This window comes from Oncorhynchus kisutch, linkage group LG23, assembly GCF_002021735.2.
Source record: "Oncorhynchus kisutch isolate 150728-3 linkage group LG23, Okis_V2, whole genome shotgun sequence".
NCBI lineage: Eukaryota > Metazoa > Chordata > Actinopteri > Salmoniformes > Salmonidae > Oncorhynchus > Oncorhynchus kisutch.
This window is the reverse complement of record NC_034196.2, coordinates 42,737,949-42,764,234: the sequence shown is the minus strand read 5'-3', so window position 1 is coordinate 42,764,234 and position 26,286 is coordinate 42,737,949. Positions and strand designations below refer to the sequence as shown.

Genomic DNA, 26,286 nt, shown 5'->3' with positions numbered 1-26,286 from the left:
CCCTCCCTCCCTCCCTCCCTCCCTCCCTCCCTCCCTCCCTCCCTCCCTCTCTTTTGCTTACTTTCCCTTCCTTTTCATCCCTTCCATTTATCTTGGTCTCTCTTTCGCTCTCACTCTTATTCTCTCTTTATTTCTCTCCCTGTTCCTGTTTGAGCTGTACCTTCACTTTGTTGTTATCCAGCATCCGCTGAAGATTATATTATTATGATTATTATTGTAAAAATGTAATACATTGAAAGTATGTGTGGAGATATTTCAAAATGAGCAAAAGGACAAACCTGAATTTAATGCTAGCAATCCATCTTCAAGGTGTGAGAAAATGCAATAGATAGAGCAGGGCTGGAAATCAACTCCTATCGAGTTGTTTACATGTGCTTTTATCACTTCAAAAAAACAAAAAAACTTATTAGCCTCTATAACTATATCTATTGTTTTTATTTTTGTTGTTGTTGTGTGATTTGGATTAATCCCCTCTACCACACGGAACCCCACTAATCTACTGACGGAACGTAAGGGGTGGCTAACAGACCTCCATCCTATGCTAGCTTGCTACCGATGCCCTGGCTAGCTGTCTAAATCACCAACCAACCTCTCCACTCACCGGACCCTTTTGATCACTCGACTAAGCATGCCTATCCTTAATGTCAATATGTCTTGTCCATTTCTGTTCTGGTTAGTGTTTATTGGCTTATTTCACTGTAGAGCCTCTAGTCCTGCTCACTATACCTTATCCAACCTATTAGTTCCACCACCCACACATGCAATGACATCTCCTGGTTTCAACGATGTTTCTAGAGACAATATCTCTCTCTTCATCACTCAATACCTAGGTTTACCTCCACTGTATTCACATCCTGCCATACATTTGTCTGTACATTATACCTTGATGCTATTTTATCGCCCCCAGAAACCTCCTTTTACTCTATGTTCCAGACGTTCTAGACGACCAATTCTCATAGCTTTTAGCCGTACCCTTATTCTACTCCTCCTATGTTCCTCTGGCGATGTAGAGGTGAATCCAGGCCCTGCAGTGCCTAGCTCCACTCCTATTCCCCAGGCGCTCTCTTTTGACGACTTCTGTAACCGTAATAGCCTTGGTTTCATGCATGTTAACATTAGAAGCCTCCTCCCTAAGTTTGTTCTATTCACTGCTTTAGCACACTCTGCCAACCCGGATGTTCTAGCTGTGTCTGAATCCTGGCTTAGGAAGACCACCAAAAATTCTGAAGTTTTAATTCCAAACTACAACATTTTCAGACAAGATAGAACTGCCAAAGGGGGCGGTGTTGCAATCTACTGCAAAGATAGCCTGCAGAGTTCTGTCCTACTATCCAGGTCTGTACCCAAACAATTTGAACTTCTACTTTTAAAAATCCACCTCTCTAAAAACAAGTCTCTCACCGTTGCCGCCTGCTATAGACCACCCTCTGCCCCCAGCTGTGCTCTGGACACCATATGTGAACTGATTGCCCCCCATCTATCTTCAGAGTTCGTGCTGCTAGGCGACCTAAACTGGAACATGCTTAACACCCCAGCCATCCTACAATCTAAACTTGATGCCCTCAATCTCACACAAATAATCAATGAACCTACCAGGTACCTCCCCAAAACCTTAAACACGGGCACCCTCATAGATATCATCCTAACCAACTTCCCCTCTAAATACACCTCTGCTGTCTTCAACCAAGATCTCAGCGATCACTGCCTCATTGCCTGCATCCGTAATGGGTCAGCGGTCAAACGACCTCCACTCATCACTGTAAAACGCTCCCTGAAACACTTCTGCGAGCAGGCCTTTCTAATCGACCTGGCCGGGGTATCCTGGAAGGATATTGATCTCATCCCGTCAGTAGAGGATGCCTGGATATTTTTTAAAAATGCCTTCCTAACCATCTTAAATAAACATGCCCCATTCAAGAAATTTAGAACCAGGAACAGATATAGCCCTTGGTTCTCCCCAGACCTGACTGCCCTTAACCAACACAAAAACATCCTATGGCGTTCTGCATTAGCATCGAACAGCCCCCGTGATATGCAGCTGTTCAGGGAAGCTAGAAATCATTATACACAGGCAGTTAGAAAAGCCAAGGCTAGCTTTTTCAAGCAGAAATTTGCTTCCTGCAACACTAACTCAAAAAAGTTCTGGGACACTGTAAAGTCCATGGAGAATAAGAACACCTCCTCCCAGCTGCCCACTGCACTGAAGATAGGAAACACTGTCACCACTGATAAATCCACCATAATTGAGAATTTCAATAAGCATTTTTCTACGGCTGGCCATGCTTTCCACCTGGCTACTCCTACCCCGGACAACAGCACTGCACCCCCAACAGCAACTCGCCCAAGCCTTCCCCATTTCTCCTTCTCCCAAATCCATTCAGCTGATGTTCTGAAAGAGCTGCAAAATCTGGACCCCTACAAATCAGCCGGGCTAGACAATCTGGACCCTTTCTTTCTAAAATTATCTGCCGAAATTGTTGCCACCCCTATTACTAGCCTGTTCAACCTCTCTTTCGTGTCGTCTGAGATTCCCAAAGATTGGAAAGCAGCTGCGGTCATCCCCCTCTTCAAAGGGGGGGACACTCTTGACCCAAACTGCTACAGACCTATATCTATCCTACCGTGCCTTTCTAAGGTCTTCGAAAGCCAAGTCAACAAACAGATTACCGACCATTTCGAATCTCACCATACCTTCTCTGCTATGCAATCTGGTTTCAGAGCTGGTCATGGGTGCACCTCAGCCACGCTCAAGGTCCTAAACGATATCTTAACCGCCATCGATAAGAAACATTACTGTGCAGCCGTATTCATTGATCTGGCCAAGGCTTTCGACTCTGTCAATCACCATATCCTCATCGGCAGACTCGACAGCCTTGGTTTCTCAAATGATTGCCTCGCCTGGTTCACCAACTACTTCTCTGATAGAGTTCAGTGTGTCAAGTCGGAGGGTCTGCTGTCCGGACCTCTGGCAGTCTCTATGGGGGTGCCACAGGGTTCAATTCTTGGACCGACTCTCTTCTCTGTATACATCAATGAGGTCGCTCTTGCTGCTGGTGAGTCCCTGATCCACCTCTACGCAGACGACACCATTCTGTATACTTCCGGCCCTTCTTTGGACACTGTGTTAACAACCCTCCAGGCAAGCTTCAATGCCATACAACTCTCCTTCCGTGGCCTCCAATTGCTCTTAAATACAAGTAAAACTAAATGCATGCTCTTCAACCGATCGCTACCTGCACCTACCCGCCTGTCCAACATCACTACTCTGGACGGCTCTGACTTAGAATACGTGGACAACTACAAATACTTAGGTGTCTGGTTAGACTGTAAACTCTCCTTCCAGACCCATATCAAACATCTCCAATCCAAAGTTAAATCTAGAATTGGCTTCCTATTTCGCAACAAAGCATCCTTCACTCATGCTGCCAAACATACCCTTGTAAAACTGACCATCCTACCAATCCTCGACTTTGGCGATGTCATTTACAAAATAGCCTCCAATACCCTACTCAACAAATTGGATGCAGTCTATCACAGTGCAATCCGTTTTATCACCAAAGCCCCATATACTACCCACCATTGCGACCTGTACGCTCTCGTTGGCTGGCCCTCGCTTCATACTCGTCGCCAAACCCACTGGCTCCATGTCATCTACAAGACCCTGCTAGGTAAAGTCCCCCCTTATCTCAGCTCGCTGGTCACCATAGCATCTCCCACCTGTAGCACACGCTCCAGCAGGTATATCTCTCTAGTCACCCCCAAGACCAATTCTTTCTTTGGCCGCCTCTCCTTCCAGTTCTCTGCTGCCAATGACTGGAACGAACTACAAAAATCTCTGAAACTGGAAACACTTATCTCCCTCACTAGCTTTAAGCACCAACTGTCAGAGCAGCTCACAGATTACTGCACCTGTACATAGCCCACCTAAAATTTAGCCCAAACAACTACCTCTTTCCCAACTGTATTTAATTTTTATTTATTTATTTATTTTGCTCCTTTGCACCCCATTATTTTTTTATTTCTACTTTGCACATTCTTCCATTGCAAAACTACCATTCCAGTATTTTACTTGCTATATTGTATTTACTTTGCCATCATGGCCTTTTTTTGCCTTTACCTCCCTTCTCACCTCATTTGCTCACATTGTATATAGACTTGTTTATACTGCATTATTGACTGTATGTTTGTTTTTACTCCATGTGTAACTCTGTGTCGTTTTATCTGTCGAACTGCTTTGCTTTATCTTGGCCAGGTCGCAATTGTAAATGAGAACTTGTTCTCAACTTGCCTACCTGGTTAAATAAAGGTAAAATAAATAAATAAATAAATAAATTAGCAACGCTTGTTTGCCTTTAAACTGTTGAAAATCCTGACTGTGCAACAAGGACTTTGACCTTCGGCCCAGATTCATGCTGTAAGCTCCTGATGAGGAACTAAATATACCTATCTACCTGTCAGACACACACACACACAGACACACACAGACAGACAGACAGACAGACAGACAGAGACACACACAGAGACACAGAGACACAGAGACACAGAGACACAGAGACACAGAGACACAGACAGGCAGACAGACAGACAGACAGACAGACAGACAGACAGACAGACAGAGACAGACAGACAGACAGACAGACAGACAGACAGACAGACAGACAGACAGACAGACAGACAGACAGACAGACAGACAGACAGACAGACAGACAGACAGAGACAGACAGTCAGAGACACAGACAGACGTAAAACTGCTTCCCATGAACCAGTTTGTGAAAACAAGTGTAAGAATGTTCCAAGACTGACACATATTTTAAAGGTTAATGCCGGGTTCCTGAACAACTGACATTACTGGAACGTTGTATGGATGCTGGTTTCCTTAAAGCCTTTTTTTGTGACCATCGCATGGTACATTCTGTTCAGTTGTGACATTTTTGCAAATGTTTTATGTATGCTAATTATTTTGGTATTTTTCAAAGATGACATGGAATTAAATAGAATTACAAACATTTATAGAAAATAATCAACCTGTAAAACAAAATCAAAGCGTTTTCAAACTACAGATTTTTGTTTGTTTTGTTTTGTTGGGGACAAATCTTTCATGTTGAGCACTTGGTTCTCCATCAGAGAGAACTGAAACTACAACTACCAGGGGTGACTGACTGCTTCCAGGTAGTCCAAACTTCTTTTTTAAAGTGCTGTGGTTGCAGGTTCACCTGCCTCATCTGAAGCCTCTTCTTTCAGGGTGCTGCTGTAGAGCACCAAGTGCTAACAGTCAGTATCTGGAGAATATGTGTGTGGTGTTGGAAAAGCTCTCTGATGCTAACAGTCAGTATGTGGAGAATATGTGTGTGGTGTTGGATGTTCTCTGTTGTTAACAGAGAGGTCTATTTTCTGAGTGACCTGAACATTGACTGGTTAGCAATTAGCTGTTCTCTCAAGAGGAAGCTTCTAACTGTGACTAATGCCTGTGATATGAACCAGGTGATCACTGAACCAACTAGATTGCAGACCAATAGTGTTGAATCTGTGACATCCTATTGTATTGATCATACAGTGCATTCCAAAAGTGGTCAGACCCCTTGAATTTTACCACATCTTCTTACGTTACAGACTTATTCTAAAATTGATTAAATTCTTTGTTTTCCTTTTTGCAAATGTATTACAAATAAAAAAACGAAATACCTTATTATTCAGACCCTTTGCTATCAGACTGGAAATTGAGCTCAGGTTCATCCTGTTTCCATTGATCATCCTTGAGATGTTTCTACAACTTGATTGAAGTCCACCTGTGCTAAATTCAATTGATTGGACATGATTTGGAAAGGCACACACCTGTCTATACAAGGTCCCACAGTTGACAGTGCATGTCAGAGCAAAAACCAAGCCATGAGGTCGAAGGAATTGTCCGTAGACCTCCGAGACAGGATTGTATCGATGAGCAGCGTTGAAGGTCCCCAAGAACACAGTGGCCTCCATCATTATTAAGTGGCCTCCATCATTCTTCAATGGAAGAAGTTTGGAACCATCAAGACTCTTCCTAGATCCTGCAGCCCGGCCTATCTGAGCAATTGGGGGAGAAGGGCCTTGGTCAGAGAGGTTACCAAGAACCCGATGGTCACTTTGATATGAGCTCTAGATTTCCTCTGTGGAGATGGGAGAACCTCCCAGCAGGACAACCATCTCTACAGCACTCCACCAATCAGGCCTTTATGGTAGAGTGGCCAGAAGGATGCCTCTCCTCAGTAAAAGGCACATGACAGCCCTCTTGAAGTTTGACAAAATACACCTAAAGACTCTCAAAACATGAGAAACAAGATTCTGTGGTCTGATGAAACCAAGATTGAACTCTTTGGCTTGAATGCCAAGTGTCACGTCTGGAGGAAACCTGGCACCATCCCTACCGTGAAGCATGGTGGTGGCAGCATCATGCTGTGGGATGTTTTTCAGCGGCAGGGACTGGAGCGCCTAGTCAGGATCAAGGGAAAGATAAACGGAGCAAAGTACAGAGAGATCCTTGATGAAAACCTGCTCCAGAGCGCTCAGAACCTCAGACTGGGGCAAAGGTTTCACCTTCCAACAGGACAACGACCCTGAGCTCACAGCCAAGACAACGCAGGAGTGGCTTTGGGACAAGTCTCTGAATGTCCTTGAGTGTCCCAGCCAGAGCCCGGACTTGAACCCGATCAAACATATCTGGAGAGACTTTTAAAAAGCTGTGCAGCGACGCTCCCCATCCAACCTGACAGAGCTTGAGAGGATCTGCAGAGAAGAATTGGAAAAACTCCCCAAATACAGGTGTGCCAAGCTTGTAGCGTCATACCCAAGAAGATTCGAGGTTGTGATCGCTGCCAAAGGCGCTTCAACAAAGTACTGAGTAAAGGGTCTGAATAATTATGTAAATGTGATTTAAAAATAAAAAAATATATGTGTGGAAAAAGTAAAAGAGGTCTGAATACCTTCTGAATGCACAGTATATTCACTAATGCTGCAGAGCTTTGCTCCAAAGTAATACCAGTTGTGTTGTGACCATAACATTGTGGTAATGACAAGGAAAGCCAAAGTACCAAAGGCCTAAAGTTATTTATAAGAGATTATACTCAATGTTTTCTCAGGACTCTATTGTTTAAGATGTAAAACATGTATGTTGGTCTGATGTGTACAAGTAGGAGGATCCAGATGCAGCACTTGGGAGATTTATAAAATGAAACTAGAAACAAGAAACTAACTGTGAGAACTATTAGAGCCCTTTGGATCGATGATGAATTGAAAATGTTTATGGTTCAAACAAATGATGCGAACAAGTCGGACTGCTCAGCTGAAAAAATACTAAAACAAGATAAATGACAAAAAACTATGGGACAAGATTTTGGAGCACCTTAAAACCTCTTTCAAAGTAAAGTTCCCTGATTAGAGGACCTGGTTCTGACTGACACTTTCAGCTATAAATCAATCTGTGGAAACCATAGATCGAAATGGCTTGCATTGAACGGTGGACCTGATTCTCCCAGACACAGGAGTGTGTCTCTTCTGCCTGTATGAAGCAAGATGTGAAATCTGACACCACTTGAAGCAAGATGTCCCTCCTCCCATTTAATTCGCTCTTCAGACTGTCCATCAACTCCTGGTAGAACCCTACTTCACAGCCACTAACAATGGCATATGCCTGGAATCCTTACAACGTAACAGGAAAGAGTGGTTTCATTGGTTTAGCACGTTCACAGATCGAATTTCATCTAGTAATCTAAAATATCTCAGAGATTTTAAACAAAACACTTTCTGTTTGTCATAGACTGATTAATATGAGATGAAAGGCGAGTTCCTAACGAGTTCAGGAAGCCAAGCTAGAGCTAACGGGGATCCTAATAAACTAAACCTAGCCTAGCCTTGCCTGGCCACAGAGGGCCTCAACACGAGGCCATGTCGTGGGTTAGTTTATGGTCCTCACGAGACCACCATTACAAAGTGAGTTTAATAAACAGCTGTCCTGACCTCTCGTCCCCCCCCTCCCCTCCCCTCGGGTTCCCTAGTGAGTGATCAAACGCTGCTGGTTCCCTGCCCACAGTTGGTCCGAGGGGGGCTTATGAGAAGACTCATCTTTTAGCGATCATTCTCTGTAGAGGCAGCTATTAGCCTGTCCTGATTATGCAAGGCCCCATGGGTACCATACCATGTCTGAGGGCCATAGTTTCTCTTAAAGTGTCTCAGGCTCTTATTGTCAGGGTTGACCTGGGTCAGAGATCCACTGTGGGGGGACAGAGCACCTTGTGCAACATACTGTCATTGATCTGTCATTTGTTATTACCCCTCCAATGTTAGTGTTTGTGGGTTAATTACCTGAACTGAAAGATATGCTCAATTCTTTTTTCTTCTCTTCTTCCCCACAAGATATGGTGCAGAAACAATGTGTTGCCATCTTTCATATGAATGATTATAGAATAGCCTGAATAGGCCTACATCTAATGGCCTTAAATTTTCACATTTAGGTTATGAATTTAAATGTGTCGTTCTCAGATCCAGTATGTCATTGAAAAATGTTTAAGAAGAATATTAAGGAAGACAAGAAATAGGAACTGGGGTTTTTCAGAGTTTATTTTGTAGTACCAACAAACTTTGGTAATTTAGCAAATTGTAGCAATAAAAATGCACTCTCGACAAGGTCTCAGTGAGCTTGTGACAAATAAATAGCACAGTGATACTAATTTACACAACAAAAAAATACTACTATAAATTTCATAATCAAAAGGACAGAAATGAATTATAACGCTTCTTCTTCTCACTACTTTACACTGGGATCTTTGTCTTTTTAAATAAAGCTTTTCCATTTTTGAAGTACCACTTAGCATGTGTCCTTTAATAATAAATACATTGTTGTCCATTTCAACATGCAAAACTGCTTTGATTTGAGAATGTTCCACATATACTATATACACTTAAAACAAAACAATTTAAAACAAAAAATCCAATCTGTCTTTCACAAACTCTCTTTAATATCACACATCCAAGAAGCGTAATGTATATTATCAAAATGATTTATGGTTGTTGTAGTGTTGATAAAGAAACATGATCAGCATATACCAACTTTGAACATAGTAATATACTCAATTTGGTGTTATACATATTTTTTTTTTTTTTTTTTTTTGAAGTCTATGCTTTTAGGAAAGGTTCACTTGGACACATGCTCAGAGAAGGTTCCCGGTGATAAAGCTTGGACACACAGCTAAATGCCTATTGAGTCCCTCTACTGGTTCACTGACTATTTCAAAATCAGTGACTTGGACTATAATACATACACATTTTCCCCTTTTAGAATTCAGGTCAAACAAATATTTCCATTTCATTATATATACACAAATATGGACTTAAATAAGTATTCTTCTGAGCATAGATGCAACGACATTATTATAATAATCTTTTTCACAAACATCTTGCAGAAATCACTCCAATACCGTTCTTATCCATGTTGTAGTTTAAGGTCCTCCCTGTTTCTCCAATACTGTTCTTAACCATGTTGTAGTTTAAGGTCCTCCCTGTTTCTCCAATACTGTTCTTATCCATGTTGTAGTTTAAGGTCCTCCCTGTTTCTCCAATACTGTTCTTAACCATGTTGTAGTTTAAGGTCCTCCCTGTTTCTCCAATACTGTTCTTAACCATGTTGTAGTTTACGTTCCCCCCTGTTTCTCCAATACTGTTCTTAACCATGTTGTAGTTTACGTTCCCCCCTGTTTCTCCAATACTGTTCTTAACCATGTTGTAGTTTACGTTCCCCCCTGTTTCTCCCATACACGGGGAAAAGAAAAGTGTCCAATTATGTCTTCAAGTTTGTCCTTCTCTCCTAGTTCCTGGCTACAAGCCAATCAGTGGAGATTATTTTTGCGTGGTACCTTTCCGTTTTTCCCTTCAGTTATTTTCTTGAGGCAAAAGTTAGTTTTATGGCTGTACAGTTATGTACGGAGTATCCCCTCATCCGCACCCCTCCCTCCCTCCATCCCTCCCTCCCTCCCTCCATCCCTCCCTCCCTCCATCCCTCCATCCCTCCATCCCGAACCCCCTTTGGTTCAGGGTTGACTTTCAGGAGGCAAAGTAAGAGCTCTGCATGGAGTAGAGACGGTCGATGGGGTTCCCCACCCGCACCTGCAGGGAGCCAATGTCGGACGCCGCCATGAAACAGTCGCTGAGGCTGGTGAGGGACGTGTCGCTGTCGATGTCGTGGAAAATGGAGTCATTTCCTGTTAGAGAAGAGAGACAGAAGCAAAGACAAACAGAGCTATGAGTGAGGCTATGTGAACTAGTTGGTCAAATAAATAAACACAGGGGAGGGAAATGTTTACACAAAAAAACTAAACTGATAAAGAACACCCCCCCCCCCAAAAAAAAAATAACTGTTAATGTTTGTGGTTTGGCCGTGGCAATAACTTTAAATCAGCTGGGATGAACGTTCACTGTTAATGGGGAGTGTGTGGGCTGCAATATCTCTGATTGTACCTATTGCCACCTGAATCAAAGTGCTTCCAAAGCCTCAATAAAGATGGCACACAACAGAAAATAATGAGTGTTACGGGGACACTGTGGGAACACAACCAGAGACTGTGTGTTCTTTTCTTAGTTCATGGCACCAGTGTTTAATTGCAGCGACGAGGAGTCTTCTCTCCTGGGTGTTGCTGGTGCTTTGGATCTAAATGACACCGTTACATCAGGACAGAGACAGCTTGATGGCCCATACATTTTTAATCAGACACACACATTATTGGTTAGCCTTCGCAGCAATAAAACCAGTACATGTGTGTGTGTGTGTGTGTGTGTGTGTGTGTGTGTGTGTGTGTGTGTGTGTGTGTGTGTGTGTGTGTGTGTGTGTGTGTGTGTGTGTGTGTGTGTGTGTGTGTGTGTGTGTGTGTGTGTATGGGCGGGTGGGGGGGGTCGTAAGGACCAAGGGTTTGGTGAAGGATGACATAATTTGGGTGAGTGTTAGGAGATGAGACAGTGGTGATGGTTTGGACAAAGCTGTAGCCTGAAGACCATCTGAAGACCATCTGAAGACCATCTGAAGACCATCTGAAGACCATCGGCTCACAGAATACCAATTCACCAGACAGACAGGAATCTTGAGGCCAATTGTACAATATGCTACACACATATGCAACTACCTGATGTCAGGGCCGGGGGGGTGGGGGGGGATTATCTCCCAGGGCAACAGGTTATTCAGCCATGCCATGTTATTCTTATGAGGTGAGCCTACATGATTCATAATGTGACCAAGCTAATTAGACCACTGTGTGTGGGTGTGTGTGTGTGGGAAGGGGGGGGGGGGTGTACACTGTCTGTGTGACTTGACTCTGTGCTGCTGTCCTCACCGTATGGGTTCATGTGGTCTCCGGGCATCTGTGGCGGGGTGAGTCCATGCTGGAAGGGGTCGGTGCCGTATCCGTTCTGCTCCATAGCCACTAGCTGCTGCTGCTGAGGGGGGCCCAGGGGGGTGTAGGAGCTCAGCAGGCCCTCCATCCGACCCGACATCACTTCTGGAGGGGACAGAGACATACAGGTGAACATTTCTTCTGGAGGGAGGACAGAGACATACAGGTGAATATCTCTTCTGGAGGGAGGACAGAGACATACAGGTGAATATCTCTTCTGGAGGGGACAGAGACATACAGGTGAATATCTCTTCTGGAGGGGACAGAGACATACAGGTGAATATCTCTTCTGGAGGGGACAGAGACATACAGGTGAATATCTCTTCTGGAGGGGACAGAGACATACAGGTGAATATCTCTTCTGGAGGGGACAGAGACATACAGGTGAATATCTCTTCTGGAGGGGACAGAGACATACAGGTGAATATCTCTTCTGTCCTTGACCTATTCACCTATTCTTACAACATGTTCTCCACTGATTTGATTTATTAGGATCCCAATGTAGACAGCTAGTCTTACTGGGGTCCGAAATATAACGAAAAATACATGACATGAAAAAACATTTTAAGATTGATATACTTTCAAAAACACTAACATGTAGTGTGTGTGTGTGTGTGTGTGTGTGTGTGTGTGTGTGTGTGTGTGTGTGTGTGTGTGTGTGTGTGTGTGTGTGTGTGTGTGTGTGTGTGTGTGTGTGTGTGTGTGTGTGTGTGTGTGTGTGTGTGTGTGTGTGTGTGTGTGTGTGTGTGTGTGTGTGTGTGTGTGTGTGATGATGATGAAGTGCTTGTGTACGCAGTTTCTAAAGTTTTCCATTTTGATTTTAAGTTCCTCAGTTCTCACTAAATGCTCTTAGTCACAACTTCAGCACGTATCTAAGTCCCAGAGCTCATTTAGTTAACTACAGGGCTCATTTAGTTAACTACACTGGGTGGTTATAAACCCTGGTTATTAGATCACATTATTGACATGGCAGCCCATTCGCGCTACTTGTACTTTCGGAGGTGCTGAGCACTTATTACTCCGTCTCTCATATCCTGTCCTCAACAAAGCACCACAGCGATGGGGAGCCGAGCTGATCACACTTGATAACCCCCGGCTTTGATATGATTCTAATCAACACTATCACCCAAATGACCTCCGTTTTGCAGCCATCTTTAAACATGCAGTCTCATGCAGTCTCATGCAGTCTCTTGCAGTCTCTTGCAGTCTCATGCAGTCTCATGCAGTCTCATGCAGTCTCATGCAGTCTCATGTGTGAGACAGTGTGTTGGTGTTATCAGTTCGGCTGCTACGGTGATTTATTATCAATATCAAAGGTGAAGGAATAGAAAGTCCAGAAATCCAGAATAGAAACAAAAAATGACCACCGACTCAATATTAGGTCAAATTTGGACTCAAAACATCTGGATGCTTCTTAGCACTACATTACTTAGCTTGTATTTGGGTGTTCGATACCAAGTTTTATTCTAAAGCTCAAATGTAAAAGTTATGTGTACTGAGTTATGAGTTATATATACTGCGACACTATAGACATAGAATTAAGCAATAAGGCCCTAGGAGGATCTACCCGGTTTATAATTAACCAATAAGGCCAGAGGAGGATCTACCCGGTTTATAATTAACCAATAAGGCCCTAGGAGGATCTACCCGGTTTATAATTAACCAATAAGGCCAGAGGAGGATCTACCCGGTTTATAATTAACCAATAAGGCCAGAGGAGGATCTACCCGGTTTATAATTAACCAATAAGGCCAGAGGAGGATCTACCCGGTTTATAATTAAGCAATAAGGCCCGAGGGGGAACTACCCGGTTTATAATACTCTATATATAATGCTACCCTTAATTCAAACAGTGAGTTGCTGTCACAAATCTGCTGGGTTGGGAGTTTGATACTGGGCAGCGACTTCACGCACGCACACACAAACCCATACACACGCCCAGTAATATCACAGTGGTGGAACAGAAGATGTACGGGTCAGGACTCTGGGAGGATATCGGATAGTGGGTAATAATAACACATCATTGGACTGAAGCCTGGCTTTGACCCCTGTCCTGTCTCACCCTGGTCAGGACCATTCACCACTGGAATGACCCCTGTCCCGTCTCACCCTGGTCAGGACAATTCACCACTGGAATGACCCCTGTCCTGTGATGACCTCTGTCCTCATCATAAGGTATTCTAGGAGTATTGTAGAACCAGTGACGTCTCATCATAAGGTATTCTAGGAGTATTGTAGAACCAGTGAAGTCTCATCATAAGGTATTCTAGGAGTATTCTAGAACCAGTGACGTCTCATCATAAGGTATTCTAGGAGTATTCTAGAACCAGTGACGTCTCATCATAAGGTATTCTGGGAATATTCTAGAACCAGTGAAGTCTCATCATAAGGTATTCTAGGAGTATTCTAGAACCAGTGACGTCTCATCATAAGGTATTCTAGGAGTATTCTAGAACCAGTGAAGCCTCATAAGATATTCTAGGAGTATTCTAGAACCAGTGACGTCTCATCATAAGGTATTCTAGGAGTATTGTAGAACCAGTGACGTCTCATCATAAGGTATTCTAGGAGTATTCTAGAACCAGTGAAGCCTCATCATAATGCAGAAGACCTGCCCAGTTATTCCATCTCCTGTCCAAACCACACTCTCAGCCAGTTCACCTCTTGGGCACACACACATATGCAACCACACGTGCACACGTGCACACACACTAAACACACAGACACACAACACTCACAACTAGAGAAACCTACCTTGGCCTAGCCTTTGGGAGTTCTGCTGCTCGTGCTGTTGTTGCTGTCTCCGGGCTAGCTTCTTCATCTACAAATAAAACACAATGCTGGTTAATAGCAGACACAAAAGCTTGACCAACATGTATAGACAATATGGTTCATACTTCAGTGAATCTTAGGCTACATCCCAAATAGCACCCTTATTCCCTATATAGAGCACTACTTTTGACCAAAGCCCTTTGGGCCGTACAGTGCAACGTATAGAGAATAGCTAATGCCACATGGGACTGTGAATAGAGTAGCATTAAGGTGCCCTAAAGCCCTGATCATTGCAAGTTGACTGTTGAAATGTTTATTAAAAGTGATTGTATTTTCCATCCTGTTTCATTTGGGGAGCAGCTTTTTAGACATTGTTCAGGTAGATCTCACCTTGGCTCTTTGGTTCTGGAACCACACTTGGACAACACGGACACTAAGGCCTGTCTCTGACGCCAGCGTCTCTCTAACCTGGGGGGAGAAGTCAAAAGGGACACGTTTAATCACCCTCTTGTAAAGCCTTCTTACAAAGGGAGTAAGAGGTGGTCAAAAGCATTTAAAATACATTATACTTTTGATAAAGTCGATAAAAGGGGGTTGTATGATAAGTGTCTGAATATAGTTGTTTAAATTCTTAATGACATTTTATTGAATATTTAATACACGAGTAGTAATATCTTAGTAGTATCTTCTAGAAGTGGTAGACACATTGTTATTTGGTAAGACACAACAATATAGTAGTAGGAACGGCCTAAATTCGGATGGGCTCGAAAGTTCATGGCTGTTTAAGACACAGTATTAAATTCAGTCCAATTTAATCTATTCCTGACCAGGATGGTTGCCATTATTGGAACATACTAGAGCTATGCAGGTCTATGACATCATATCCTCTTGTGAGTGATAGGATCTGTATCTGTTTCGTCAGACTGTAAGGTGGTTACCTTCCGGCAGGGTTTGGAGGACACCTCGAAGGACGCCTTGAAGGCTCTCCTCTGCTGTGTGGTCAGGATGGTGCGTGGCCGTTTGGGACGGCGAGGGTCTTTCCCGTCGTCACTGCCCTTCCCCTGGCCCCCAGAGCCCTTCTCGGGCTTCCCGTCCAGCTCCTCAGCTTCACTCTTCTCTGCAAAAGGAAATTACAACCCAAAAAGCATTGTCATTGAAACATTGTTGAACAGGTTTTCTAAACGCAACACAAATGACGACTAACCCTTGACGATTACATCCAGCAGCAGGATTTTTATTGAAAATAAATGTGCAGAGGATACTGTTATATAACCGTAATGGGAAATAATCAATATCGATATACACTGCATTGATAGGCATGGGAGAGCTTGTCTGCAGTTCTTTGGTGATTTAACAGCATCGGTGGGTCCCGGTGGGTCCCCCGCGGGACGGTTGAGCTAACGTAGGCTAATGCGTTTAGCAAGAGGTTGTAAGTAACTAGAACATTTCCGAGTACATAGACATATCTGATATTGGCCGAAAGCTTAAAATCTTGTTAATCCAACTGCACTGTCCAATTTACAGTAGCTGTTACAGTGAAATAATACCATGCTATTGTTTGAGGAGGCTGCACAGTTATGAACTTGAAAAGTTATTAATAAACCAATTAGGCACCTTTGGGCAGTCTTGATACAACATTTTGAACAGAAATGCAATGGTTCATTGGATCAGTCTAACACTTTGCACATACACTGCTGACATCTAGTGGCCAAAATGTAAAATGCGCCTGTGATGGAATAATACATTATGGCCTTTCTCTTGCATTTCAAAGATGATGGTACAAAAAAACATGGTTTCTTCTTTGTATTATCTTTTATCTAATGTGTTAAATTCTCTGACATTCATTTCAAATAGGGGGAAGGGGTGGATCCTTTAAGAGGTTATAAGCCTTAAGACTTTTGTTGTTGTTGTTGGTTTTTTGTTTTTATTTTACCCCTTTTTCTCCCCAATTTCGTGGTCTCCAATTGTTTTTAGTAGCTACTATCTTGTCTCATCGCTACATCTCCAGTACGGGCTCGGGAGAGACGAAGGTTGAAAGTCATGCGTCCTCCGATACACAACCCAACCAAGCCGCACTGCTTCTTAACACAGCGCGCATCCAACCCGGAAGCCAGCCGCACCAATGTGTCGTCTTTGACCTTTCTCCACTGTTTCAAATGACCTGTATCCACACTAGAGTACATAATGGAAGATCATTGTTACATCTATTCAATGGAACCCGCCTTCATTATTTCCAGGACTTTCTTACTGTTATTAGTTATCTTTCAACTTCTTCCATTTAGCTAAATGTTTGACTCCGATCATGTATTTAATATCAATGATCTTAAAAAAATGGTTGATTAAACACACATTTATAATACGTTAAATTAATAACCCCTGTCTGGTTTAACAACCCCTGCCTGTGTCCCAAAAGGCTCCTCATTTCCTATCTAGTGCACTACTATTGGCCTGGTGCCCATCTCTTCAACAGTTCCCATACAGTAGTTGAAGTCCTGGGATTGATATCATCATCACTGTATTAAAATCAGAAAAGATTGTTTGTAAGGATACTGTACAGAAAATGTGTGGTGGTATCTAAAGAATTAGGTGCTACTAACCATATTGGTTTGGCAAGCTGCATCATTATTTGGAAAAGGAAGAACCAAAGGAACAGATAGGAGAAGCCCACACATCTGTGGAACAGGGCACAACGCCACTGAGGAAACTTAAGGAGAGTTGTACTTTTTACCTGAATCTGAGGCATCAGGGCTCATGGAGCTGAGCAGTTCCTTCTCCCTCTCGTAGTCGCTCTTGCAGAGCAGCTGGCCCTCCTTGAGGACAAACTCGTCTCCTTTGCACAGCTGCCTGTCGCACACGCAGCAGCAGAAACAGCCCAGGTGGTACACACACTCCAGGGCACGCATCACAAACTCAGTAGGAGCTATATTCTCCAGGCAACCACTGCACTTGGTGGCAAACAGCCTGGGGAGACAAGAGTAGGGGAAAGCATAGGTGATGAGACCAGAGTTGGAACAGATTGTTGGAGTAGTCTTGAATTATTTGTGATGACCAATGGTTGTAACAACTGCAGATATATTGTTCTTAGCAGTACAGTTATTACTACTATTTACTGCATGTAGTATAATGTCAATCATAAATGTTAGATGTTATACTCCCGTAGGCTCAAAAAATAACAATTTAACTGAATTTGAACTAAATCAGCCAAACAAACATTGGAAACTAGTGGCAAAAAATAAAAATAAATGCTTTGTTAATTCCCCATGTAACATTCTGCTTGCTATATGTGACTATATGTGAGTAGGACTGGGCTATACTTGGCTAGCTGAGCAGGCTACCCACTGCGACCCCTTAGCCTTTTGACACCCGCTCAACTGTAAAAGCACAGCCGAACCCCCCCCCCCCACGATGCTCCGCTTGAGCCCGACCATGGGCATTAGCGGTTGGGAAAGGAGGAGGGCCTTCACGTGGGGGGGGAGGGTCTAGGGGGAAGCAGTGTTAAATGTTTCGAAATGATACATTTGCATCGCAACAAGACCTGATGGGTAGGTAGCAGCAGCAGCAGCATGGTACTATGACTTTTCATCCATCCAACAAGAAAGTTAAACAGGGATTAAATGTTCCCATGTGCAAAACATTTGATCAGACCGTTATAAATATAGCCTGAACTGTGGCACATTGGATCCCACTTCTGACACCAATTTGACAAATACAATATAAGGGTAAATGGTTCTCCTGTTTCCCATAGTCAATCCACCACCCGATAGCATGTCTGATACTACTAAATCTACATTTAATGTAATTACATTTTATTAATTTAGCTAGGATAGTCCACTCAGTAACAATTGCCAGAGTCCACACATCTACAGAACATTCTGTTACCAGCCACCTCTCCCACAGGCAGCTGCTGTTACCAGCCACCTCTCCCACAGGCAGCTGCTGTTACCAGCTACCTCTCCCACAGGCAGCTGCTGTTCCATGCTGTCCCGAGTCCCAAACCAATTATCCTGCTTCATGAATATTACAGGCAGGTGCCCCAGCGAGGCCGGGGTGGGACAGAGCTGAGGGTGGATGCCCCATGGTGTGTGTGGATTACAACCGGCTCTGACGTCTGCCTCATGGCGACTCCTTCGTATGATAATGACCCGCAGAGACTTTGTTTAATAACGTGATCAGCATCTGTAATATCACAGCACCTGATGGGTACACTAAGGGTTTGAGAGAAGGGGAGGTTGGAAAGAAGGGCTGTGAGAGAGACATAAAATAGAGTGTAATAAAGAGAGCTAGAGAACATTATTAAAATGCTTTCTTCCACAGTTCATACTAGGACTTGGCGATACGGCCAAAATATCACCCTATTTAAAACAAATTGGACGGTTTTTTATGTTTTTAAAAGTTATACATTTGCTTTATGAGTTATGCGTGACCCTTAGGTTGGCAACACATACATTATAAGTGATGTCAAATGGGTCTTTCTCCATTCTGATTGGTTTATACCGTTCAATTCAATATTTCTGCATTTCTTGCACTCAATGGAGAGAATTTCCACACAATCCAGGCCTTATTTTTTATTTTTCAACCAAATGTTGCAATTGTGTTTTAGAGCAAAACACTTGGGTGAACTGTTGGAATCATGGAAATAGAATAATTATTCTAATTCAAAAGTTAGAATATATTAGTGGGCACTTTGAATACAGTGTTGTTTGGCATGACAATGAATGAAAATGCCAGGGGGGGAGTTGTGACAGGGTAGGAACCAAAGTGTTGACAAGTGTTTCCTAGGGGACACTATATTTTTTTGGCTACATTGAATGTTTTCCCTTAGTTACTTCATAGCTAACATATTCTTGCTTCACGTATTCCTCTTTGATTTAGAATATACTGTGGCACAAACAACATGCTGATTAAGGTCTACACCAACACTGGTATTATCAGGCTGTATAGTTAATTACGTTTGTTCTGACTCAGTACATTTATTAGCTAGCTAGCGATTAGCATTAGTGGCTAACAATTAGCAGCTAACAAGATTTAGGCCCAACTTGCTAAGAAAAGACAAGCTAGCTGTTTGCTGGTGTAAGAAACACAAACTAATAGTGTAATTATAGAACGCCAGTTGATTTATATTAAGAAGCAAAGGGAAAACAGCATCGTTGTTATCAACATTGTTCCATGTGCTGCATTGACCATGCAGACTGAACGCAAGTGTCTTGTAGTCGAGGAACAACAAATGCGCTCCTTGAGTGTCAGGGGGCGTGGCTTCGTTCTGTGTTGAAAGCAGCATGGAGAGAGAGAGAGCTGAGAGAGATGACTCAAGTAGGGTAGTAAACTGTAAAAATGGTCGTTACACACGGCGTATCACATTTAATCAACCAAAACATTCAAATAGCATTAAAGGGTGAAGTTAAAAACCCAAACCGGTCTGTGCATCAATACTGGTATATTGTTAAATACAGTACACTGCCAAGCCCTAGTTCATTCTCATAGTTTACAAACTTTCCCTTGACAAAGGATTTAGGACGGGGCTATGCATGCTGTCACAATCAGGCCAAAGACATATCAGAATCCCAGCCAGCCAAATCAAATGGAATTAAAAGGTGAAAGGTTACAACTTAGGGAAGTGCTACAACTCCCCATCCGGATGGAATCAGTCTGCTTTCTATTCTCTCCCTTCTTCTCTTGCCCTTTTACCAAACTGGCTAATCTTGTAGGACATTATTTTCCCACTTCCTCTCTCTGTCACCTTGCATTATTACGGGGCCTGTAATTCCTATTTTGCCCCTTGAGGAATCTTTCTGTCCGGCATTGTCCTGGAGTTTAATCCAGACTTTTCCCCCAGCGTTGGGGCCTCCTGAGCTCTATTCTCAACGAGGTCGGTTCGGAATATCCAATGCGTGACGCTCCCACTATGGCAACCGACCCACCCCACCCTCTCCAGGAGGGGAGCGAGCGAGGGGGCCGAGAGGAGAAAGAGGTTCACTGAAGCTGGTAGGAGAAGTAAAGCCTTCTCTGAAGAACTGAAGAAGGGGGAATTAACAGTGAACGCTGGACTGGGGTAAAGGGATGTGTGTGTATGTGTGTGTACAGATTGGGGGTTAAATCCACCTCTTCTCTGTGCATGGCCCCCTCACTCAGACTCCGGCTGCTAGTCACAATCAAACAGGGTCGGCTCTCCAAAACAGAGTCCTTTGAATGACACAAGCACTGCACTGTGGGGGAAGCTAATCCTACTTTAATACCTTTCCAAGTTTGGCCTCTGAAGGAATCGCGTCTTTGAGGGGGAGGGTGAGCCTGCCTGGTCTGTATGAGCGAGGAGGGGGCTCGGGCTTGACGTAAAAGGGAAGTTGGTTGCATCTCCCTCACACAGAGCTGGTCTAATGACTCTGCAGAGGTTCCTACATTAACCCAGAGCTGGTCTAATGACTCTGCAGAGGTTCCTACATTAACCCAGAGCTGGTCTAATGACTCTGCAGAGGTTCCTACATTAACCCAGAGCTGGTCTAATGACTCTGCAGAGGCTCCTACATTAACCCAGAGCTGGTCTAATGACTCTGCAGAGGCTCCTACATTAACCCAGAGCTGGTCTAATGACTCTGCAGAAGTTATTTCAGAATATTGGGGACAGTTAGCTTGCTAAACTCACTGAGCCTGCTTTCTGGAACAGCCCCCTGTATCGATTAACAAAATGTAGTAAAAAGGGACACAATCAACCTTCTGAATCACTGGAATAATATGACACAATATGACAAAAGATCTTCCTCATCTTTCAAATGAACATAAACTGACCAGAAACTTAAATGAAATTAACAGAAACACAGGACACACCGTGATGAAGGTGACTAAAGTACTGACCAGGACACACCGTGATGAAGGTGACTAAAGTACTGACCAGGACACACCGTGATGAAGGTGACTAAAGTACTGACCAGGACACACCGTGATGAAGGTGACTAAAGTACTGACCAGGACACACAAGTCAACATAGGTCTTGTTTGTTGTACATCAGATGTCTGTGTGTTTGTTTGTGTCCAGGATTGATATAGATCCTTATCCATCCCCCAACCCACACGATTTCACTGATATTAAATCCCAATCGCTTATTTCTGAAGCAAGTTGAGTGCCATAACTAGGCTTCATTTTGATGAAGTTAGAGGCATAAAGTTGTTGTGTTTGCTCGGGTAACACACACACCCACTAGATATTTGGCTTGAGAATTCGTCTCTGTGGCCTCCCACCACCAGGGTTGCCCCAACGTCCCAGCAGCATCAATATTGACACAGGACGCTACCCAGCTCTTTCTCTCACTGCACGAGGAGTCTGGCTGTCTCTAGTCAGTCTCTGTTTGGGAATGGAGAGTTAATCCCCAAGGATGGTTGACAACAGACTCCCCACTGAGATCATTGCTTTCTCTCTGGCTTTTCATCTCTCTCTCTCTCTCTCTCTCTCTCTCTCTCTCTCTCTCTCTCTCTCTCTCTCTCTCTCTCTCTCTCTCTCTCTCTCTCTCTCTCTCTCTCTCTCTCTCTCTCTCTCTCTCTCTCTCTCTCTCTCTCTCTCTCTCTCTCTCTCTCTCTCTCTCTCTCTCTCTCTCTCTCTCTCTCTCTCTCTCTCTCTCTCTCTCTCTCTCTCTCTCTCTCGAAGACCTTAGGAATTAAATAGTCATGATATGTACATACTGTATATCATGGGTCAAACATTCTCATCAAGTAAAGATATAAAGATGTGACGTAATGCATAACCAATATATATTATTATTTATTATTATATATATTATTATTAATTAAATACATATTATTATTATTTATTATATATTATACAGCCACCAATTGTGCAAGTTCTCCCACTTAAAAAAAAAGTTTATCTCAATACTTTGTTATATACCCTTTGTTGGTAATGACAGAGGTCAAACGTTTTCTGTGTCTTCACACACATTTGCTGGTATTTTGGCCCATTCCTCCATGCAGATCTCCTCCAGACTTTCAACTCCCTCCAAAGATTTTCTATGGGGTTGACATCTGGAGACTGGCTAGGCCACTCCAGGACCTTGAAATGCTTTTTACGAAGCCACTCCGTTGCCCGGGCGGTGTGTTTGGGGTCATTGTCATGCTGAAAGACCCAGCCACATTTCATCTTCAATGCCCTTGCTGATGGAAGGAGGTTTTCACTCAACATCTCACGATACATGGCCCCATTCATTCTTTCCTTTACACGGATCAGTCGTCCTGGTCCCTTTGCAGAAAAACAGCCCCAAAGCAAGATGTTTCCACCCCCATGGTTCACAGTAGGTATGGTGTTCTTTGGATGCAACTCAGCATTCTTTGTCCTCCAAACACGACGAGTTATTGGTTTCATTTTGGTTTCATCTGACCATATGACATTCTCCCAATCTTCTTCTGGATCATCCAGATGCTCTCTAGCAAACTTCAGACGGTCCTGGACATGTACTTGCTTAAGCAAGTACTTAAGCTTAAGCTTTTTGCTCACCGTTCTTGTGATCATTTTGACCCCACGGGGTGAGATCTTGCGTGGAGCCCCAGATCGAGGGAGATTATCAGTGGTCTTGTATGTCATCCATTTCCTAATAATTGCTCCCACAGTTGATTTCTTCAAACCAAGCTGCTTACCTATTGCAGATTCAGTCTTCCCAGCCTGGTGCAGGTCTACAATTTTGTTTCTGGTGTCCTTTGACAGCTCTTTGGTCTTGGCTATAGTGGAGTTTGGAGTGTGACTGTTTGAGGTTGTGGACAGGTGTCTTTTATACTGATAACAAGTTCAAACAGGTGCCATTAATACAGGTAACGAGTGGAGGACAGAGGAGCATCTTAAAGAAGAAGTTACAGGTCTGTGAATACTGATTTTCCAACATAATTTGGAAATAAATTCATAAAAAATGTGATTTTCTGGATTTTGTTTAACATTTTGTCTGTCATAGTTGAAGTGTACCTATCATGAAAATTACAGGCCTCTCTCATCTTTTTATGTCGGAGAACTTGCACAATTGGTGGTTGACTAAATACTTTTTTGCCCCACTGTATATATATTTTTATATATTATATATTTTTAAATTATTATTACTATATATTAAATATATATTATTATTTTATATATATTTTTTATATATTATTAGTATATATTATATATTTCTATTATTATATATTAAATATATATTATTATTATATATTATATATGTTTTTAATTATTATTATATATATAATTATTATATTATATATATTTTTAAATTATTATTATATATTAAATATTATTAGATATATTTTTTATTATTATTATTATATATTAAATATATATTATTATTATATATTATATAGATATTTTAATTTTTATTTGTATATTTCAAATATATATTATTAAGATAGTGTCAGACTAGCTATGATGGGTCCTCATGCAGGTTATGGGTGACTGTACAAGGTCCTAAGGTGACTGTACGGTAGACGGCTATAGAATGGATGTTATGGATGGTAATACAGTATCTGTGAATGCTCCATATGTCATGTCAGGCATGTCCAGTTGATTACTGACATCTCTCTGATTCTCCCGTAGGTGACAAATGAGTCTTACCTCAGAGAAGAGAAAGAGAGAAAACCAAGTCTGCGTCCCAAAATGGCACCCGACAGCCTCTACTTTCACCCAGGGCCCATGGAGCTCTGGTCCAATAGGATGCCATTTGGGATGCAACCAATGAGAGGTCAGTGAACCATTATGTTGACCAGTCAACATATGAGAGAAAGCCAGCAGACAGTAGCTACACTCTGTTACGGCCGTCCTAGGTTAGAGGGACACCTTTCTAGTGATCTGGCTGACGCTAAAACCTATTTGATAAGCTGTCCGTGATGAGTGAGTGATTTTCCGTGCAATTATTATTCTCAAACATTTTTTCCCCTTCCTCCACTCTTTTAAATGTCTCTTTGATGCTATAATGAACTCCGAGGCCTGCTCCCAGGAGGGGGCCAACAGCAGACTCTGAGACTTGCTCCTAGGGTGCAACAGCAGATTTGGGGGGGGCCTTTTCCAACCGCTCCCTCCACATCCACCTAATGAGTGAACATGTGTTCACTACAAAGTGGCCAAGGGTGTTATTAAATGCTGCAGTGAGATTTAAATGGGCTTTTCTTTTAGATCTGAGATATTACTGGACCAAGATGTCTCTTTATGGAAAATGCTGCATTGCGGTCGTCCGTATGGACGGCTTTGACAAACACAAGACAGGCAACAGATTTTTCCACTGCTGTCAAACAGCAGCGCCCTTATCAAAGGATCCGTCAGATAAGCCACATCCCAATCCAGTCCTCTCATGTGTGTGTATGAGACAACACAGTCTACTGGAAATGTCCAAACCCAGGTTACATAGACTTAACGGTTCTCTTGTAAACTGCTGCAGTTGATAAAGATGAAAAGTTGGAACTCTGTGACCCAAAGAGCATTTGGCCTCTGAATAGAAGGACTGGTTTGATCTTCAAGAACACCTTGAGTGGATCTCAATGCTCCTGTTTGACCATTCCTCCTGGACGGATCTCAATGCTCCTGTTTGACCGTTCCTCCTGGACGAATCTCAATGCTCCTGTTTGACCGTTCCTCCTGGACGAATCTCAATGCTCCTGTTTGACCGTTCCTCCTGGACGGATCTCAATGCTCCTGTTTGACCGTTCCTCCTGGACGGATCTCAATGCTCCTGTTTGACCATTCCTCCTGGACGAATCTCAATGCTCCTGTTTGACCGTTCCTCCTGGACGAATCTCAATGCTCCTGTTTGACCGTTCCTCCTGGACGGATCTCAATGCTCCTGTTTGGACCGTTCCTCCTGGACGAATCTCAATGCTCCTGTTTGACCGTTCCTCCTGGACGGATCTCAATGCTCCTGTTTGACCGTTCCTCCTGGACGGATCTCAATGCTCCTGTTTGACCGTTCCTCCTGGACGAATCTCAATGCTCCTGTTTGACCGTTCCTCCTGGACGGATCTCAATGCTCCTGTTTGACCGTTCCTCCTGGACGAATCTCAATGCTCCTGTTTGACCGTTCCTCCTGGATGGCTCTCAATGCTCCTGTTTGACCGTTCCTCCTGGACGGATCTCAATGCTCCTGTTTGACCGTTCCTCCTGGACGGATCTCAATGCTCCTGTTTGACCGTTCCGACATCAACAAAAATAAATGAATATGTTCTCTTTCTCAGTTAGGTTTTCAAACATTTGGCAAAACAGATGAAGAAGAAAGGGTAGTTGGCCCTTGAAGGGCCTTTACAAAAACTCACAGTTACAATTCACTCTCAATTTAAATCCACTCTTATTGCATTCTTATTGCAAATTCAGAAATTATCTCACAATTACAGTGAGTAAAAGGGTAAGTACTATAGAGTTAAGAGCACCGTAACTTAGCATCAGTACCACAGGTCAGCACCTAGCTATAATTACAAACTGCAGTACTATAGAGTTAAGAGCACCGTAACTTAGCATCAGTACCACAGGTCAGCACCTAACTATAATTACAAACTGCAGTACTATAGAGTTAAGAGCACTGTAACTTAGCATCAGTATCACAGGTCAGCACCTAGCTATAATTACAAACTGCAGTACTATAGAGTTAAGAGCACTGTAACTTAGCATCAGTATCACAGGTCAGCACCTAGCTATAATTACAAACTGCAGGGACAAATTAACCAAATCAAAAGATGCTTTCACTTCCGTCCCCGGGGACGGCTGGAGCGAGCGGTTAAATCACCTTCTACTTCTCTGTGCATTAGCATGTTAATGACCTTTACATTCAGCTCCTTTGTTTTTTAATTAAGCTCCCAGCAGGTATGGGAGGAAGAGAAGGAGAGAGGGGGAGAGGGTGGGAGAGAAGGAGAGAGAGGGAGAGGGAGGAAGAGAAGGAGAGAGGGGGAGAGGGAGGAAGAGAAGGAGAGAGGGGGAGAGGGAGGAAGAAAAGGAGAGAGGGGGAGAGGGAGGGAGAGCGAGAAGGAGGGAGAGAGAGGGAGAGAGAGGGAGAGAGAGGGAGAGAGAGCGAGGAGAGCGAGGGAGAAGTGAGGGAGGGAGGAAGAGAAGGAGAGAGGGGGAGAGGGAGGGAGAGGCGAAACAGAGCGAGGGAGAGGGAGAGAGAGGGAGG

The 26,286-nt window shown here is 43.2% G+C and overlaps 1 protein-coding gene across 1 annotated transcript in view; it reads right to left on the bottom strand.

Annotated features, from left to right (window-relative positions):
• Nucleotides 1-9,117: 9,117 nt before the first annotated feature.
• LOC109868747 (LIM homeobox transcription factor 1-beta-like) overlaps nucleotides 9,118-26,286 on the bottom strand; it is a 97,016-nt gene continuing 79,847 nt past the window's right edge. Inside the window, exons 3-8 of the mRNA XM_031802219.1 lie at nucleotides 16,909-17,141; nucleotides 15,119-15,297; nucleotides 14,571-14,648; nucleotides 14,163-14,229; nucleotides 11,349-11,513; nucleotides 9,118-10,226 (exon numbers count right to left, since the gene is read on the bottom strand). Coding sequence (XP_031658079.1) covers nucleotides 10,069-10,226; nucleotides 11,349-11,513; nucleotides 14,163-14,229; nucleotides 14,571-14,648; nucleotides 15,119-15,297; nucleotides 16,909-17,141 — 880 coding nt within the window. The 3' untranslated portion in view covers nucleotides 9,118-10,068. The remainder of the gene's footprint in view (nucleotides 10,227-11,348; nucleotides 11,514-14,162; nucleotides 14,230-14,570; nucleotides 14,649-15,118; nucleotides 15,298-16,908; nucleotides 17,142-26,286) is intronic.